This window comes from Diospyros lotus, chromosome 9 (genome assembly GCF_014633365.1).
Source record: "Diospyros lotus cultivar Yz01 chromosome 9, ASM1463336v1, whole genome shotgun sequence".
NCBI lineage: Eukaryota > Viridiplantae > Streptophyta > Magnoliopsida > Ericales > Ebenaceae > Diospyros > Diospyros lotus.
Genome location: NC_068346.1, coordinates 11,237,052 through 11,253,017, shown reverse-complemented (window position 1 = coordinate 11,253,017; position 15,966 = coordinate 11,237,052). Strand labels below are relative to the sequence as shown.

Below are 15,966 nucleotides of genomic sequence, written 5' to 3'. Positions count from 1 at the left end.
ATAAAAAACTCAAATTTTCAACTTTATATTATTAATTAGAAAACATCATGCTGTAACTTTTTGAAACATAAGATATTAGGATATCTTTAGTTGTAATTGTAAAATTTGAACTGAAAAATAGAAAATGTTTTCTGAAAATGAACAGGCGTAATGTTTTTTGTGGTATGCATATAGGCTCATGAACTTGTGTGGTATATTAGCTTTGTGTCATGTACCTAACTGTTTGTGCTGATTGTACCTTAACAGCATTAGTAGTGGCAGTTATACACAGTTGTACTTAGAGCTAGCTAACAGTTGTACTTAGAAGATAGTTGCTCTCAGTTGTACTTTGAATTTGAACTGACAGCCTTCTTGGCGCCAACTTAACTGCTGCTTGGATTAGTATATAAAGCTAATCCAGCCTAATACAAAGCCATCGAAGAAACATTTTCCAGAATCCTCTGTTTCCTGCTTAGTCCTCTCTCTTGTGCCTCTTTCTGTTATTCTCTCTGAACTTTCTTCTCAATTTCTTCCTACTTTCTGCCCTAGTTCTCGCCAATTGGCTGAGAATTCACCTTGCCAGATCCTAGGATTTGACATTTTGGTATCGGTGCACTTTCTAGGCCTTCAATTCCATCCTCAATTACAATACTGCTATGGCTAACAATACAAGAATGAAGTAGTTCGAGTCTCAGATGCAACAGGTGAATGTGATGATCTCAGATCTGCAGGCTAGAGTTGATTCTCTGGAAACTAGATCTATCATAAATCATGAGCCCATTCTTGCATTGGATCTGAAGTTCGAGACAATGGATCGGAAGTTGGAGACCTCTATGGACGGATTAGCGAGGAGGTTAGATGGATTTATGTTAATGTTCTCAAAGTTACCTCAAGTAAGTCTTCCTCCTAGAGAAAGATCAGATCCACTCCTACCAGGGAATGGAGTGATCTATAGAGTCGTTGGATCCTCTGAATTTGAGGTAGAACCAGCAGTAGTTGGTGAGAGTGTGGTTGAGAGAAGGCAGGAGGTACAAGCTGCCACAAATCAGCCTTACTTTCCAATGCCGAAGTTGGAGATACCTCTGTTCAATTGCCAAAATCGTAGGTGGTGGGTGAGGAAATGTGAGAAAATGTTCTCTCTCTATAATATACCAGATCGACAGAAAGTCACATTGACTTCTGCTTATCTTAACGATGCTGCTGATGCTTGGTTTCAAGGTTTGATCTGGTTAAGAGAGAACTGTTAGTGGACAGAATTTGTGGAAGAACTATGCGAGAGATCTGGTGATAGGAACATGGTGAATGTGGTGAAGGAATTTAACAAGTTGAGGCAAGAACATTCAGTTCAGGCCTACCAAATTAAGTTCGAGGAGTTGAAACCTTGGTGTTGAATCTTAATCCTCACTTAACCGAGGCCTACTTTGCCTCAAGCTTCATCAGTGGCTTGAATGAAGAATTAAGGCTGACAATAAAGATGCTACAGCCAATGATAGTGAAACAGGCTGCAGAAAGTGCTAGGTTGCAGTAGCTTACAATGGAAGCTCTAATGAAGAAGCAAAGGCTGCAGACAAGAGGAGCAAGTTCAAATGCCTTTCAGCAAGGAAATAAAGGATTTGATATAGAGGCAGTCAAGAACAGTTAGAATTCAAAAAATCTGACAGTTCAATCAAATACAGCCACAAATCAGTCTACAGGAGGATCAATGCAAGAGACAGTTGCTCTTGCTGGAAGGAGAAGAGGACGAAGAAGCTAGAGAGGACATGCTAGCGACTGAAGTTGAGATTGAAGAAGAGGATAATGGAGAAATATCCTTGCATGCTCTAAGTGGCCTAGCCAATAGCAAGATTATTAAGGTGGAAGGGAAGGTACACCATTATAGATTGTTGGTTTTGATTGATAGTAGGAGTACATAGTTTCTTGGATGAGAATACAGCCAAGAAACTAGGATGCAGACTCACTGGCACGCAGCCATTATCAGTAATCGTGGCCAATGGCAGCAAGGTGATCAGCAAATCTTCTTGTATTGGTTTCTTTTATGAATTTGGCAAGGAAAAACAGATCTTATTTCCAGCCTATACCTCAATGTATATACCGTTTAGGAGAAGCACTCCCCACTTTCTTAAAATAAGGAGCCACTACATAACCACTAATCTGAAAACAAACACAACTTGTGGACCACAACTCAGCCCACTAACAGATAATACAACTGAAAAACAAACCAATAACTATATAAGAATTCATAAATCTTGTAATTCTGAAAATTACTCCTTATTTCCCGACAGTTTCCAATGGGAGATGCATGGGGAAAAATTTATAATTGATCTGATACTATTGAAGTTAGGTGGATGTGATAAAGTCTTGGGAGTTGATCAGATGAAGACTGTTAGCCCAATCAAGTTTGATTTCAATAAAATGGAAGTCACTTTTGAGAAGGATGGGAGGAAGATGACTCTTGCAGGCAACCTAGATACAGACATGTGCTAGATGATTACCAGGAAAAAAGTACAGAAGATGCTTAAAAATAAGTTGTCTCAAGTGGCATAACTGTTTTCTATACATGCCGCGGGCGAAATGGAAGAGACTCAGGAACAAGATGGTGAGTTAATGGTGATATCAACAAGCAAATTCAGTTAAATTGGGAGGTACATGAACTTGACTCCTTACACATGCTATTAGTTGAGTTTGAGGATCTTTTTGTAGAATCCACCTCCTTACAACCTAAAAGACCATTTGACCATGCCATTCCCCTTAAACCTAACATGGAACTTGTTAATATTATCCACCCATTCAGAAGATTGAAATCGAAAAATTGGTGATGGTACAAAAATCTATTATTCAACCCAGCCTCAATCCTTTTGCTTCACATGTGTTACTTGTCAAGAAAAAAGATGGTTCTTGGTGATTTTGTATTCACTATCGTCAATTAAATGCCATAACTTTCAAAGACAAGTTTCCAATCCCTATTATTGAGGATCTTTTGGATGAACTGAAACATGATACAGTCTTCACCAAACTGGACCTAAGATCTGGTTATCATCAAATTAGGATGAAACCAAAAGACATACATAAAACAACCTTTTGAACTCACTAAGGTCATTATGAATTTACAGTTCTACCTTTTGGGTTAACTAATGCCCTAGCCACCTTTCAAGCCCTAATGAAGCAAATTTGTTAACCTTATTTATGAGAATTCATCTTAATTTTCTTTGATGATATTCTTGTATGTAGCCCTTCCTTTGCTCAATACCTAACCACTTGAAAACTACATTTGAGGTCCTTAGGTTGAACCAATTGTATGTTAAGAAGTTAAAGTGTGCTTTTGCCCAATGGCAGGTGGAGTATTTGGAAGATCGTTTCTGGTTTTGGGGTAAGTACTGACCCTAAGAAAGTGGCTGCAATGATTTCTTGGCCAAGGCATACTACTGTGAAAGCTTTGAGAGGATTTCTAGGATTAACTAGTTACTACTGAAGGTTTGTCAGAAATTACGGGATTATTAGTAGGCCTTTGACAGAATTATTGAAGAGAGAGTTTTAATTGGGATCCTTAGGCTGAATAAGCTTTTATTTAGTTAAAAAAGGCCACAAATGAAGTCCCAGTCTTGGCTGTACCAGATTTCAGCAAGTCTTTTATACTGGAAACTGATGCTAGCAATTTGGGAGTAGGGGCTGTATTGATGTAGGAGGGTCAGCTATTGGCTTTTATTAGTCAAGCTTTAGCCCCTAAACATTTGGGGTTGAGTATATATGATAAAGAACTGTTGGCTGTTTTGATAGTAATGGAGAAGTGAAGACATTATTTGGAAGGCAGTCAGTTCATTCTTAGAACTGACCATGAGAGCCTAAAGTATCTACTATAGCAGAAGCTGCATACACAATTACAAACAAGGGTATGACTAAATTGATGGGTTGTGATTATATTATTTAGTACTGGAAGGGGAAGGAAAATATAGCTACTGATGCATTGTCTAGTTGCTTTGGAGAGGGGACTTATGTAACCATTACTTTGGTAGTTCTTGATTGGTACTAGGAAGTGACAGCTAGTTATGAGATGGCTGATTGGTCTAAAGATTTGCTGAAGCAACTGATCATTGACTCTTCTAGTAGACCCAACTATACACTGACTAATGGACTGATACGTTACCGTAGCAAATTGGTGATAGGCGATTGTGAACTCAAGGGCAAGATTCTAGAATCTTTGCACAGATCTCCTTTGGGTGGACACTAAGGAATTCAAAACACTTACCATAAGGTAAAACATTTATTTTACTGGCCACATTTAAAAAGAAGTGTGATGGAATTTGTAGAAAATCATGTGCAAAAATATAGGAACAGTCAGACAAAATATTAGGGACAGTTTAATTGATTCATTATACAATTATTTGTTTTCCTAAGTTAGGCAGTTTTTCCCGTATTTGGCTGTCTCCATAGGGGCAATTACCATTGTGAAATAATAAGTTAGGGGAATTGTACACTATTCTACCCTATCGATTTAGGAAGACTTAAATACAGGAAACATGTAAAAAATCTCCTACAAACTCTCCTATTTTATAGGAATGGGATAACAACAACTTTTAACTAATCTAATTTACAAATTTGGATTAGTATGACTCGGATATCCTTAGCTGATTCCAAGATTGTTTTTATCCTTATTCTTCTTTATCTGTTAGATTAATTTGTTGTGATCTTTTCACACTTTTGACCCTTATACTTTCGGCCTCTTCCTTATCTCTTTATTCTTCCAAAACTGGTGAATAGATATCCATCATTCCTAGCTTGCCTCTAAGAGCTTCAAATTCCTGTTTTTGCATAGCCTTGGTCAAGATGTCTGCTTCTTGATCTTCAGTAAGAACATAAGTAAGGCTTATGTTTCCTCTTTCTATCTCTTCTTTGACAAAATGCCTATCAATCCTGACATGTTTCATCCAATCATGTTGTATCGGATTGCTTACTATGCTTATAGCTGACTTCTTGTTGCTGTAGAGTAGTTTAGGAGAGGACACAGGAATAGAAAGATCTTCCATCAATTTTTCTATCCAAATTACCTCACAAATGCACTGTGCAATGGCTTTGTATTTGGCCTCTGCACTGCTGCGAGCAACCACTTCTTGTTATTTGCTTCTCCATGTGATCAAGTTCCCCCATAGCTTGGTGCAATACCTTGATGTGGATTTACTATCCTCAATGGATTTAGCCCAATCCGCATCTGCATAACTCTTGATTTCTCTTTCTTTGCTCTTTTTGAACATCGATCCCTTCCCGAGTATTCCTTTTAGATACCTAAGGATATGGTAGGCAACTTTCAGATCTCTTTTAGTTGGAGAGTGCATAAATTGACTGATTATGCTTATAACATATGCAATATCCGGCCTTGTGTGAGATAGGTAGATTAACTTCCCTACTAAGTGCTGAAATCTCCCTCTGTCAACTTGATACTCTTCATTAGTTTCTTCTCTATTCTTCCAATTGGGCTCTAGAGGGGTACTTGTAGGCTTGCACCCGAGCTTACTTGTTTCTTTTAGCAAGTCTAGAGTGTATTTTCTCTGTGATATGAAGATACCCTCCTTGCTTCTAGCAACTTCCAAGTCTAAGAAATATCTCAATTCTTTTACTTCAAATGCTTACCTTAGTTGATGTTTCAATTTCTCAATCTCTTGGGTGTTATCTTTGGTGATGATTATATCATTTACATAGACTATTAGGATAGTCCTTATTCCATCAGCTTCCATCTTTGTAAAGAAAATGTGATCTGCCTGCCCTTGCTTGTATCCAAGCTAGTTTAGAGTATCACTAAATCTCTTAAACGATGCCCTAGGAGATTGCTTGAGGCCATATAAAGACTTTTTTAGCCTACATACTTTTCATCTTGTGTCATCTTTCTCAACTCCAGGTGATATACGGATGTAAATTTCTTCCTCTAGCTCACCATTTAAGAAGGCATTTTTTATGTCTAGTTGATGTAATCTCCAGTCTAAGTTCACTACGAAGGATAATAATACCCGAATAGAGTTAAGCTTAGCCACTGGTGCAAATGTTTTCTCATAGTCAAGGCCTTGAGTTTGAGTAAAACCTTGAGCTACAACTTTGCCTTGTACCTATCAATACTTCCATTTGATTTGTACTTCACGGTGAACACCACTTCCTGCCTACAGTATTCTTCCCATTTGGCAGCCTCACTATCTCCCAAGTATCATATTTCTCTAGGGCTTGCATTTCTTCCATGACTGTTGTCTTCCACTTCTCCTCCTGTAGTGCATGATAGATGTCCTTAGGAATAACCACATTATCAATACTAATTGTGAAAGATCTGAACTGAGGAGATAATTTTGAGTATCCTAGAAAATTTGAAATGGGGTGTTTAGTACAAGATCTTACCCTTTTCCTTAGAGTAATTGGGATATCTAGATCATACTGTTCATTCCCTCATTTGTCTTCCACCCTGTTAGGAGCCTCTGCATCTCTTGTAGTTTCCTTTTCTGGACTTATCCTTGGTTTAGATAATATGGTTGGTTGAGGGTCACGAGGCCTCCTTGAATAAAACCATCAACGGTGGTTTACTTTGAACCTAATCATCCTCCTGAATTTGGTTTTCCTTATTCTCTCCCCCTTGATGGCTTTGGAAAGGAGAAATAGGCGCTTGACAACATTCAAGTATCGATTGAGATGGTTTAGAATTAGGAATAGGTGTAGGTAAGGAAGTGGAACAAACTAGAGTAGGCATCATTGGGTCCCAATGGTGTTCTGTTTCAGTGATGTCCTCTTGTTGAGGATGATTCTGAAAGAATGACTAATTCTCGATAAAAAAAGACATCATAAGACAATGAATTTTCAGGTAATATGATTATAGCATTTATATCTTTGCTGAGTATGAGAGTAGCCAACAAAGATGCACGTGAGTGCTTTAGGATCTAGTTTGGATTGAATGGATTGGTTCTTGTGTACAAAAATAGTACATCCAAACACCTTAGGAGTAAGGAAGTTTAGGTCTCGAGTATGATGAGGGAAAGATTCAAGAAAAACATTTAGGGGAGTCTTAACCTTTAGAATTTTTAAGGGAAGACGGTTGTTGATATGAGCAAATGTCAGTATAGCTTATCCCCAATAAGAATTTGGGATTGAGTGAGTGAACATTAGGGCCTTTGCTGTCTCAAGAAGATGGCGGTTTTTTCTTTCAGCTATCCCATTTTGTTGAGGGTTGTAAGGACATGAGCTTTGGTGAATAATACCATGCTCAATGAGGTACTGGTTAAACTCATTTGAAAAATATTCTCGGCCATTATCAGTCTTCAACACATGAATGGATGTTTGTAAGACATTTTGCACTATTTGATGAAACCTTTTGAAAACAAAATAGGCTTTAGATTTGTCTTTCATTAGGAAAACCCAACTAATCCTTGTATAGTCATCTATGAAAGTGATGAACCATTGAGTATTAGTGAGATTGGGAGTTCTGGGTGGTCTCCAAATGTCACTATGAACCAAATGAAAAGGTTTTGAAGGTTTATAGGTACGGTTAGGATGAGGGCTTTTGATTTGTTTTGCAAGAATACAATGTTCACTATGGAAATCTTGGATTTTATTACTAGAAAGAGAAGGATACAAGAATTTAAGATACTCAAAACTAGGATGTCCTAAACGCTAATGCCATAGCATTATTTCTGATTCTGAAACAGTCGATAAAGAAGATTGAATAGGTGACCTAAATGCAATAGAAAGATCTAGTCTTGGATTTTGATAGAGTCCTCCTTTCTCCTTAGCACTACCAATCATCTTCTCCGAGGATAGGTCCTGAAAACCACAAAAAGATTAAAAGAATGTCACCAAATAGCCCTTTTCCTTGGTTAATTTACTAATTGATAGTAGATTACACTTTAAATCTGGTACATATAGCACTAAGTTTAGAGTTAATCCTGCTATACTAGTTGTCCCTTTTCCTTTTGCAAAAGATGTTCCATTGGCCATAAAAACAACAATATCTCAATCATAAGGTTCATAATTGGACAGCATATTAAGAGAACCTATCATGTGATCTGATGCTCTAGTGTCTATGATCCAATAGCTTGTAGAGAATTTTTTAGATAAGAGAGCATTTAGCATTAAGGAGAGATGGAAGGAATATTTCACAAAATTATTCAATGATGGTGGTGACACAAGAGTTAGGTTGGGACATCTTAGTAACTCTGAAGGGAATGTGAGCTACACATTCTATCGGTGCATAAGTTCAAATGAAATAAGGCAAGCATTAAAAAAGATGAAAAATCATAAGACAGTGGGACCAGATAATATACTAATAGAAGCATGGAAATGCATGGGAGAAGAGGGCATCTCCTGGCTAACGCAACTATTTAACGCCATCCTTAAATAAAAAAAGATGCCAGATGAGTGGAGGAAGAGTACTTTGGTTCCTATATACAAGACCAAAGGAGATGTTCAAAACTGTGAAAATTATAGAGGAATTAAGTTAATGAGTCATACCATGAAACCCTGGGAGAGAGTAATAGAGCAGAGGTTCAGAAAGGAAACAAAGGTGTCAGAAAATCAGTTTGGTTTCATGCCTGGTAGGTCAACAATGGAAGCTATATATTTACTGAGGCGTCTAATGGAAAGGTATTGAGATCATCAAAAGGACCTACATATGGTGTTTATAGATCTAGAAAATGCCTATGATAGGGTCCCTAGAGAAGTATTATGGAGGGTTTTAGAGAAGAAAGGAGTCAAAATAGCTTATATACAAGCTCTTAAGGACATGTATCATGGTGTAGAAACAAGGGTCAGAACATACGGAGGGGATACTGAACCATTTACAACTACAATAGGAATGCATCAAGGTTCTGCACTAAGTCCATACTTATTTGCCCTAGTAATGGATGAACTCACTAAAGATATTCAGACAGATGTGCCATGGTGTATGCTATTTGCAGACGACATAGTGTTGGTGGATGAAACAAAAGGAGTGAACACTAAGCTTGAGTTGTGGAGAAACAATTTAGAATCTAAGGGATTTAAATTAAGTAGAAAGAAAACATAATATATGGAATGCAAATTTAGTAAAAATGCAAGAGTGGATGATGTTATAATAAAATTAGAAGACCAAATCTTACAAAGAAAAGACCATTTTCGATATTTGGGATTAGTGATTCAAAAAGATGGAGAAATCCATGAGGATGTCGCACATAGAATTAAGGCAGGTTGGCTAAAATGGAGAAATGCATCGGGGGTGTTATGTGATGGTAAAATCCCATTAAAATTGAAAGAAAAATTTTATAGGACAGCTATAAGACCAGTCTTGCTGTATGGCTCAGAATATTGGGCAGTCAAATACCAGCATGAGCAAAAGACGAGTGTAACGGAGATGAGGATGTTAAGATGGATGTGCGGACATACAAGAAAGGATAAAATTAGAAATGAAGTTATTCTTAATAAGGTAGGAGTAGTGCCAATTGAGGAGAAGATGAGAGAGACTAGACTAAGATGGTTTGGTCATGTGAGAAGGAGACTAAGAGACGCTCCTGTGAGGAGAGTTGATGAAATAGAACAATTAGTCACAAAAGAGGTAGAGGTAGACCCAAGAAGACTTTGGGAGAGACATTAAAATTTGATATGAAATATATGGATCTAAATGAGGATATGACAAAAGACAGAAATACATGGAAGTCTAGAATTCATGTAGCCGACCCCACATAGTGGGATAAAGGCTGGATATGTTGTTGTTGTAGAGCATTTAGCATTACCTTACTTTGCTAGGGATACCATCGGATTAGAGGTGTATGAATTTTTAGCCTTAATCACCTTAGTTTGGCTTAATAGCTACTGTAAAGCCTCCAATTGATCTGTTGTTAAGGTGAAGTTGGTTGGATTTCCCTTCTCAGCCTCTACCATGTATGTAGATTGCCCTCCGGATTGTCCTCCCTCCCTTTGATTCCTTGGCTTCTAGTTTGCTGGCTTTCCATGAATCTTCCAGCGAGTTTCCCTAATGTGGTAAGGGCTATTGCAGTGGTCACACCACTATTTCTCTTTTTAGGACTCTCCTTTAGTTGTGGTAGGTATTTTCCCATGGGAAATATTCAGGGCTAAGGTTGGATTATAGACCTTATTGTTGGAGTGGCCTGAATCAGATAGCATCACCTTCTTCTTGCTTTCTTCTTGTCTTACTTCTGCAAAGACCTCTCTTATGGTTGGAAAAAGGCTTTGTCCCAAGTAACCATCTCTTACTTCATCTAGTTATGGGTTTGGGCCAAGTATGAAGTCAAAAACTCTATTTTTCCACCATCTTGTCATATTTCCTTCCATCCACATAATACTTCCATGTAATCTCATAAAATAAATCCATCTCTTGCCACAATTTTGTTAGGGCATTATAGTACTCAGTAACTGAATTAGTACCTTGCCTTGTTCAAATAGGAGATCAGATTTGGGAACATTGGGTTGTATTCTCCAGGTCTAAATAGATTTCTTGGACTGCATTCCATATTTCACTAGCTGTCTTGTAGAATAGGTAGGTCCTTCCAATCTTCCAATCTTTGGTTCCATTGAATTTACCAACCAAGCCATAACAATGGCATTCTCGGCCTCCCATATGCCATAAGCTGTTGACTCAGGGCTCGGCTTTGAAACTGCACCTGCTAGATAGCCTACTTTTCCCTTTCCTTGAACTACTAGTAAGACTGATTGGTGTTGGAATTTTAGAGACATTGGTAGGTATGAAGTTAACAAACAAAAGCTGTAGAAAGAAAAAACATGAATGTGAAGGCTATAACCTCATCATTTTTATTCATATCATCATGCCTTTAAATAAGCAATACATGTCAATTGAATAACAAGAAAATAGGATTTATTGCTAGACTTAAATTTAAAAAAACGAAATTATCTCAACCCACTAAATCGGTAAATAGAATTTTGACCCAATCAACCCACTAAATCAGCAACTTTGAATCAATATTCAACATTCCTCCTTGATTCAAAGTTTCAAAACTTCAACTTTTTATGGAGCACTTCTCTCCAAATTTCTTCCCAATTGTGAAGCACTTCTTTTCACTTCTTGATGCATTTCTCATCACAATCAATACTTCTTTCAAATGTTGAAAAAAAAAAACTCAATTCAGTTTCATTGAGCACTTCTCTCCAAAAAATTCTTGTTGGTGCACTTTTCACCAACTAGAAGAGCGTTCCCTCTTCAATTGCCGTAGGATTGTTGCCAAGCAGAGGTATCTCCCTTTCACTTTCGACCCACTGCCATAAACTGAGACCTCTCAAATGAGCTTTCATTTTGACAGCCCATACTTGATAATTTTCTCCATCAAAAACTAGTGGTGAAAGAGATGATGTGTTGGTGGAAGCCATAGAAATAAAGAAGGCGTTGATGGGTTCTCTCTCACAGACTCCTTAAGATCATTGAATGCTCTGATACCACTGTTGGAATTTTAGAGACATTGGTAGGTATAAAGTTAACAAACAAAAGCTGTAGAAAGAAAAAACATGAATATGAAGGCTGTAACCTCATCATTTTTATTCATATCATCATGCCTTTAAATAAGCAATACATGTCAATTGAATAACAAGAAAATATGATTTATTGTTAGACTTAAATTTAAAAAAACGAAATTATCTCAACCCACTAAATCGATAAATAGAATTTTGACCCAATCAACCCACTAAATCAGTAAATGGAATTTTGACCCAATCAACCCACTAAATCATCAACTTTGAATCAATATTCAACAATTGGGACCATTCTTTAAAATTGGTCCCATTCAGTTTGTGTTGAGTGTTCTGAAGAGAGTGGCTTTCAAGAACTGTTGGAACAATTGGAACTTGAGTATTCTTCATTGGAGGAGGATTAGTGGTAAAAGTCTCGCTAACTAATTGCTTTTCAACCTTACCGTAGACTTAAAGACTCTTTTATGCTGTAGGAAACGAGAAATCAGGTATCACAAGAACGTGGCCCTAATACCATGAAAGAAAAAGTTAAGGGAATTGTACACTATTCCACCCTATCGATTTAGGAAGACTTAAATACATGAAACATCTAAAAAATCTCCTACAAACTCTCATATTTTACAAGAATGAGATAACAACTTTTAACTAATCTAATTTATAGATTTGGATTAGCATGACTCAAATATCCTTAGTTGATTCCAAGATTGCTTTTATCCTTATTCTTCTTTATCTGTTAGATTAATTTGCTGTGATCTTTTCACACTTTCGACCCTTATCCTTTCGGCCTCTTCCTTATCCCTTTCTTCTTCCAGCAATTTGTAATAAATATATGTGTCCAATCTAAATAATAGTTCAAGTAGTTTTACAAACCAAACTTCATGGTATCAAAGCATTTTTTATTAAAAAATTCCTCCATCATCCCAATGGCATCCTTCACCATATCGGTCTCTACTTCCTCTCAAGTCTCCACTGTTCCTGGTTCTAATGGACATTTGGTTATGATGTTCATAAGTGGCAAAGGAAAAGATGACTATTTTAAAGATGAAACCCCTAAACCGAATTCAATAGATTCGACGTACAAGACATGGCATGTGATGTGTGCAAACGATGCAAGCATAAAACAATGGTAGCTTCGGGTTTACAACCATTGGCAGCACCCATGCAAGCTTGGACCAGTGTGTCCATGGACTTTGTAGAGGGATTACCCAAATCAGAAGGTAAGGACTATAGTTTGGTGGTGGTAGATTGCTTTACGAAGTTTGCCAATTTCCCAAGTCTTTCACACCCTTTTACTGCACAAGAACTGGCCTGAATCTTCGTAGATTAGGTGGTAAAGTTGCAAGGAACTCCACAGTCCATAGTTTCTGATAAGAGAGTTTTTTCAAGCCTACTATGGCAGGAGTTGTTGGAATCTTTGGGCACTAAGCTGCACATGACCACTGCTTATCACCCAAAAACTGATGGTCAAACTGAAAGGATAAATCAGTGCTTAGAGATTTATCTTCGCTGTCTCTGTTTTTCACAGCCCAAGGTTTGGCATAAATGGCTCTCCTTGGCTAAGTGGGGGTATAATTCCTGCTATCACAGCTCTATTAAAATGTCACATTTGGAGGCTTTGTATGGGTACAAACCTCCTCTATTACCCGCCATTATCGAATCTACTTCGGTAGCAGCTGTTGACACATATCTACAACAGCAGCAGGATGCTCAAAACAGGATGAAGCAGTTTGCTGATAGGAGAAGAAGTGAAAGGGTGTTTGCTGTGGGAGATGAGGTTTATCTGACGTTCAAACACTCCTTTCAATGAGCTCTTTCTCATGTGCAGGTTCCTAAGTTAAGTCCAAAACTCTATGGCCCTTTCCCTATTGTTGCAAGATTTGGAACTGTTGCTTACAAGCTCCAGCTGCCTACTGATTTTCATACTCGTTCGGTGTTTCATGTTTCATTACTTAAGAAATCAGTGCGAACACAGCTGATTAGTCCCTATTTACCCTCCTTTGTTTAGGCTGCTTCTCCTAAAGTGGAACCGGCTGTCATTTTGGACAAAAGAGTCATTTACAGATATTTGACTCCCTTAACTCAAGTCTTGGTGAAGTGATCTCATCTTCATCTTGATAATAACACTTGAGAGTATTTACCTAACTTAGTTTCCTCAAGTTGCACGTCTTATCTCTATTTCTTGAGGACAAGAATTTTTTTTTTTTTTTGGGGGGGGGGGGGTCGAAATTTGTCTTGTACCTAACTGTTTGTGCTGATTGAACCTGTACCTCAACAGCATTAGTAGTAGTAGTTATACACGGGTGTACTTAGAGCTAGCTAACAGTTGTACTTAGATGATAGCTGCTCTCAGTTGTACTTTGAATTTGAACTGGCAGCCTTGTTGGCGCCAACTTAACAGCTGCTTGGATTAGTATATAAAGCTAATCCAGCCTAATACAAAGGCATTGAAGAAATATTTTCCAGAATCCTCTGTTTCCCTCTCAGTCCTCTCTCTCACGCGCCTCTTTCTATTGTTCTCTCTCTCTGAACTTTCTTCTCAATTTCCTCCTATTTTCTGCCCTAGTTCTCTCCAATTGGCTTGAGAATTCACCTTGCTAGTTCCTAGGGTCTGACAATTTGTCGTGATTTTCATGTGGGGGACAGCAGAGAGACACTTAAAAGACTAGTCAATCTCTAAGACTGTATTGGTCCAATATGATCTTAGGTTTTTTTCCCAGATTCTTTTGAGGATTCAGGGAGAGAACATTAGTCAAGAATACAATTCATAGTACAACACCAATTCTGCATCCAAAAAGGGGCCATTACACTTTGTTTTGTTATTGTTTCCATGGATAAAGCCAATTCAGCTCCCATTGACAAAAGCAAACATCTTTGTCAAATCTTACTAGGATCATTTATGGTTATAGATGCCACTTTCATGGTGGCCTTGTTCACAATTCCACTCCTCTTGGTGTAGAAATTATGATAAATCTACCCGGTTTTCATGACAAATAAGTGCCTCCAAAGGAATTTTATGATTGATGATGGAAAGTTTTGGTCCGTCCTTGTATTTCTTTACCATTTACTTTTTGAGGTCGACATCTTAAACTTGTTTCCAATTTTGTACATGATTCTACTCTAATTTACAAACACGTGCAGTTCAGTCCAGCGGTAGCAAATGACAATCCAAAGGGATAGGGCAAGGAAGTGTTCTCTGCAACAGATCTGTGAATGCCTGCTATGTTTTCTCAACAATATGTTAAATGAAGTATGTCCCAGCTGTAAAAGTTGACTATCAGCTTAGCACTAGGCTTTTCTTTATCTTTACTCTTTTTTAAAAATTTTTGTTAAAGATGTTAAAACTTTGTGACGTGTTATATGTATCTCATGTTTTACATCTTCACAAATACAAATGCCTATAGCCTGCCTATTGGAGATCGACATGGCAACATTGTTACAAGTCAGATGCTGCTTCATCAAAATCATATCGCTTCGGTAACCACAAAATGCATCTAACATCAACTGATAGGGCAAAGTTACTGGAAGAGCTTTCCTTCCTTTTTCCCTGTTTCTTTTCAGAAACTTATTCCTGCTAATGATGGCTTCTTTTTTCTAATAAAGAAGAATGCTCGTACTCTACAAATCTGGAATGATCCTTGAACACCAACTGGTAATTGAACCTCTTCAACACCTGGAGGTGGGTGGGTGTGTGTGTGTGGGGGGGGGGGTGTTGACATGGGTGCTATATTTTGAACTTCATATTTTGTAATTATTCTCATTTAACTTTATATAATGATTATTTGTTATTCAATTGGTATTGGCCCATGAAGCCCTTCGGATTTTCGCGTAAATCATTTGTCGGTATTGTTAGATGTTTTGCTTTCATGGGATTAGTCGCTCTTATTATGATTGGCTTTATGAGACAAAAGAACTGAGGTGGCCTCGTCTCTTTTCTAAGTGTAACTTTCAGTCCAAAGGTCCACTCCCAAGTCCAATCCCTGCTTCCAGATATTATCATGAATTCACGAGTGTTGTTGTAAAAAGGGGCTTTTTTTTTTTTCTGAAAATTGGTTACTTTCCTGCATATAATTTACAAATTATTCATATTAAGTCCTTAAACTTGATTCAAGTAGTCATGACAAACATGAGATTATAAGTTTAAAATTTTTTTATACTTGAATATTTGTAATTATTTTTAATGTACCAAAAAATTATGTACACTAATTAAACATAAAAATTTATTTATGAACTCACTCTTACAAAAATTTGGGCTCAAATGATTGAAAATTAATGCCCCTTTACCGCTATGAGTTTAAGAGAGACTTTTTTTAGGGACCCTTAATTAGTAAATTTTTTGGGCTTATAAGTGATATCACAATTACATGTTACCTTTTAATTAATTTAATAAAGTTTTTCCTTTTCTTCGATCTCTCCACCTATCTTCCTTGGACCGTGGACCCAAGTTCCAAAACTGCACTTTATAATGGTATCGTTTGTACAAAGTTGAGTGCAATTGTCTGCTGAAGGTGCACGCTGCATGCATCGAGGACAATTTTAGCTTATTGAAATGTTTTT

General features: G+C 37.4%; 1 protein-coding gene across 2 annotated transcripts in view; it reads left to right on the top strand.

Moving 5' to 3' along the window:
* LOC127810661 (probable DNA primase large subunit) overlaps positions 1-15,161 on the top strand; it is a 47,346-nt gene extending 32,185 nt beyond the window's left edge. Inside the window, exon 19 of one of the 2 annotated variants that reach the window (XM_052350244.1) lies at positions 14,556-15,161. In XM_052350244.1, coding sequence (XP_052206204.1) covers positions 14,556-14,573 — 18 coding nt within the window. In that variant the 3' untranslated portion in view covers positions 14,574-15,161. Of the gene's footprint in view, positions 1-14,550 lie in introns of both variants that reach the window. The other variant, XM_052350243.1, reaches the window with a different exon arrangement.
* The last annotated feature ends 805 nt before the right edge of the window (positions 15,162-15,966 follow it).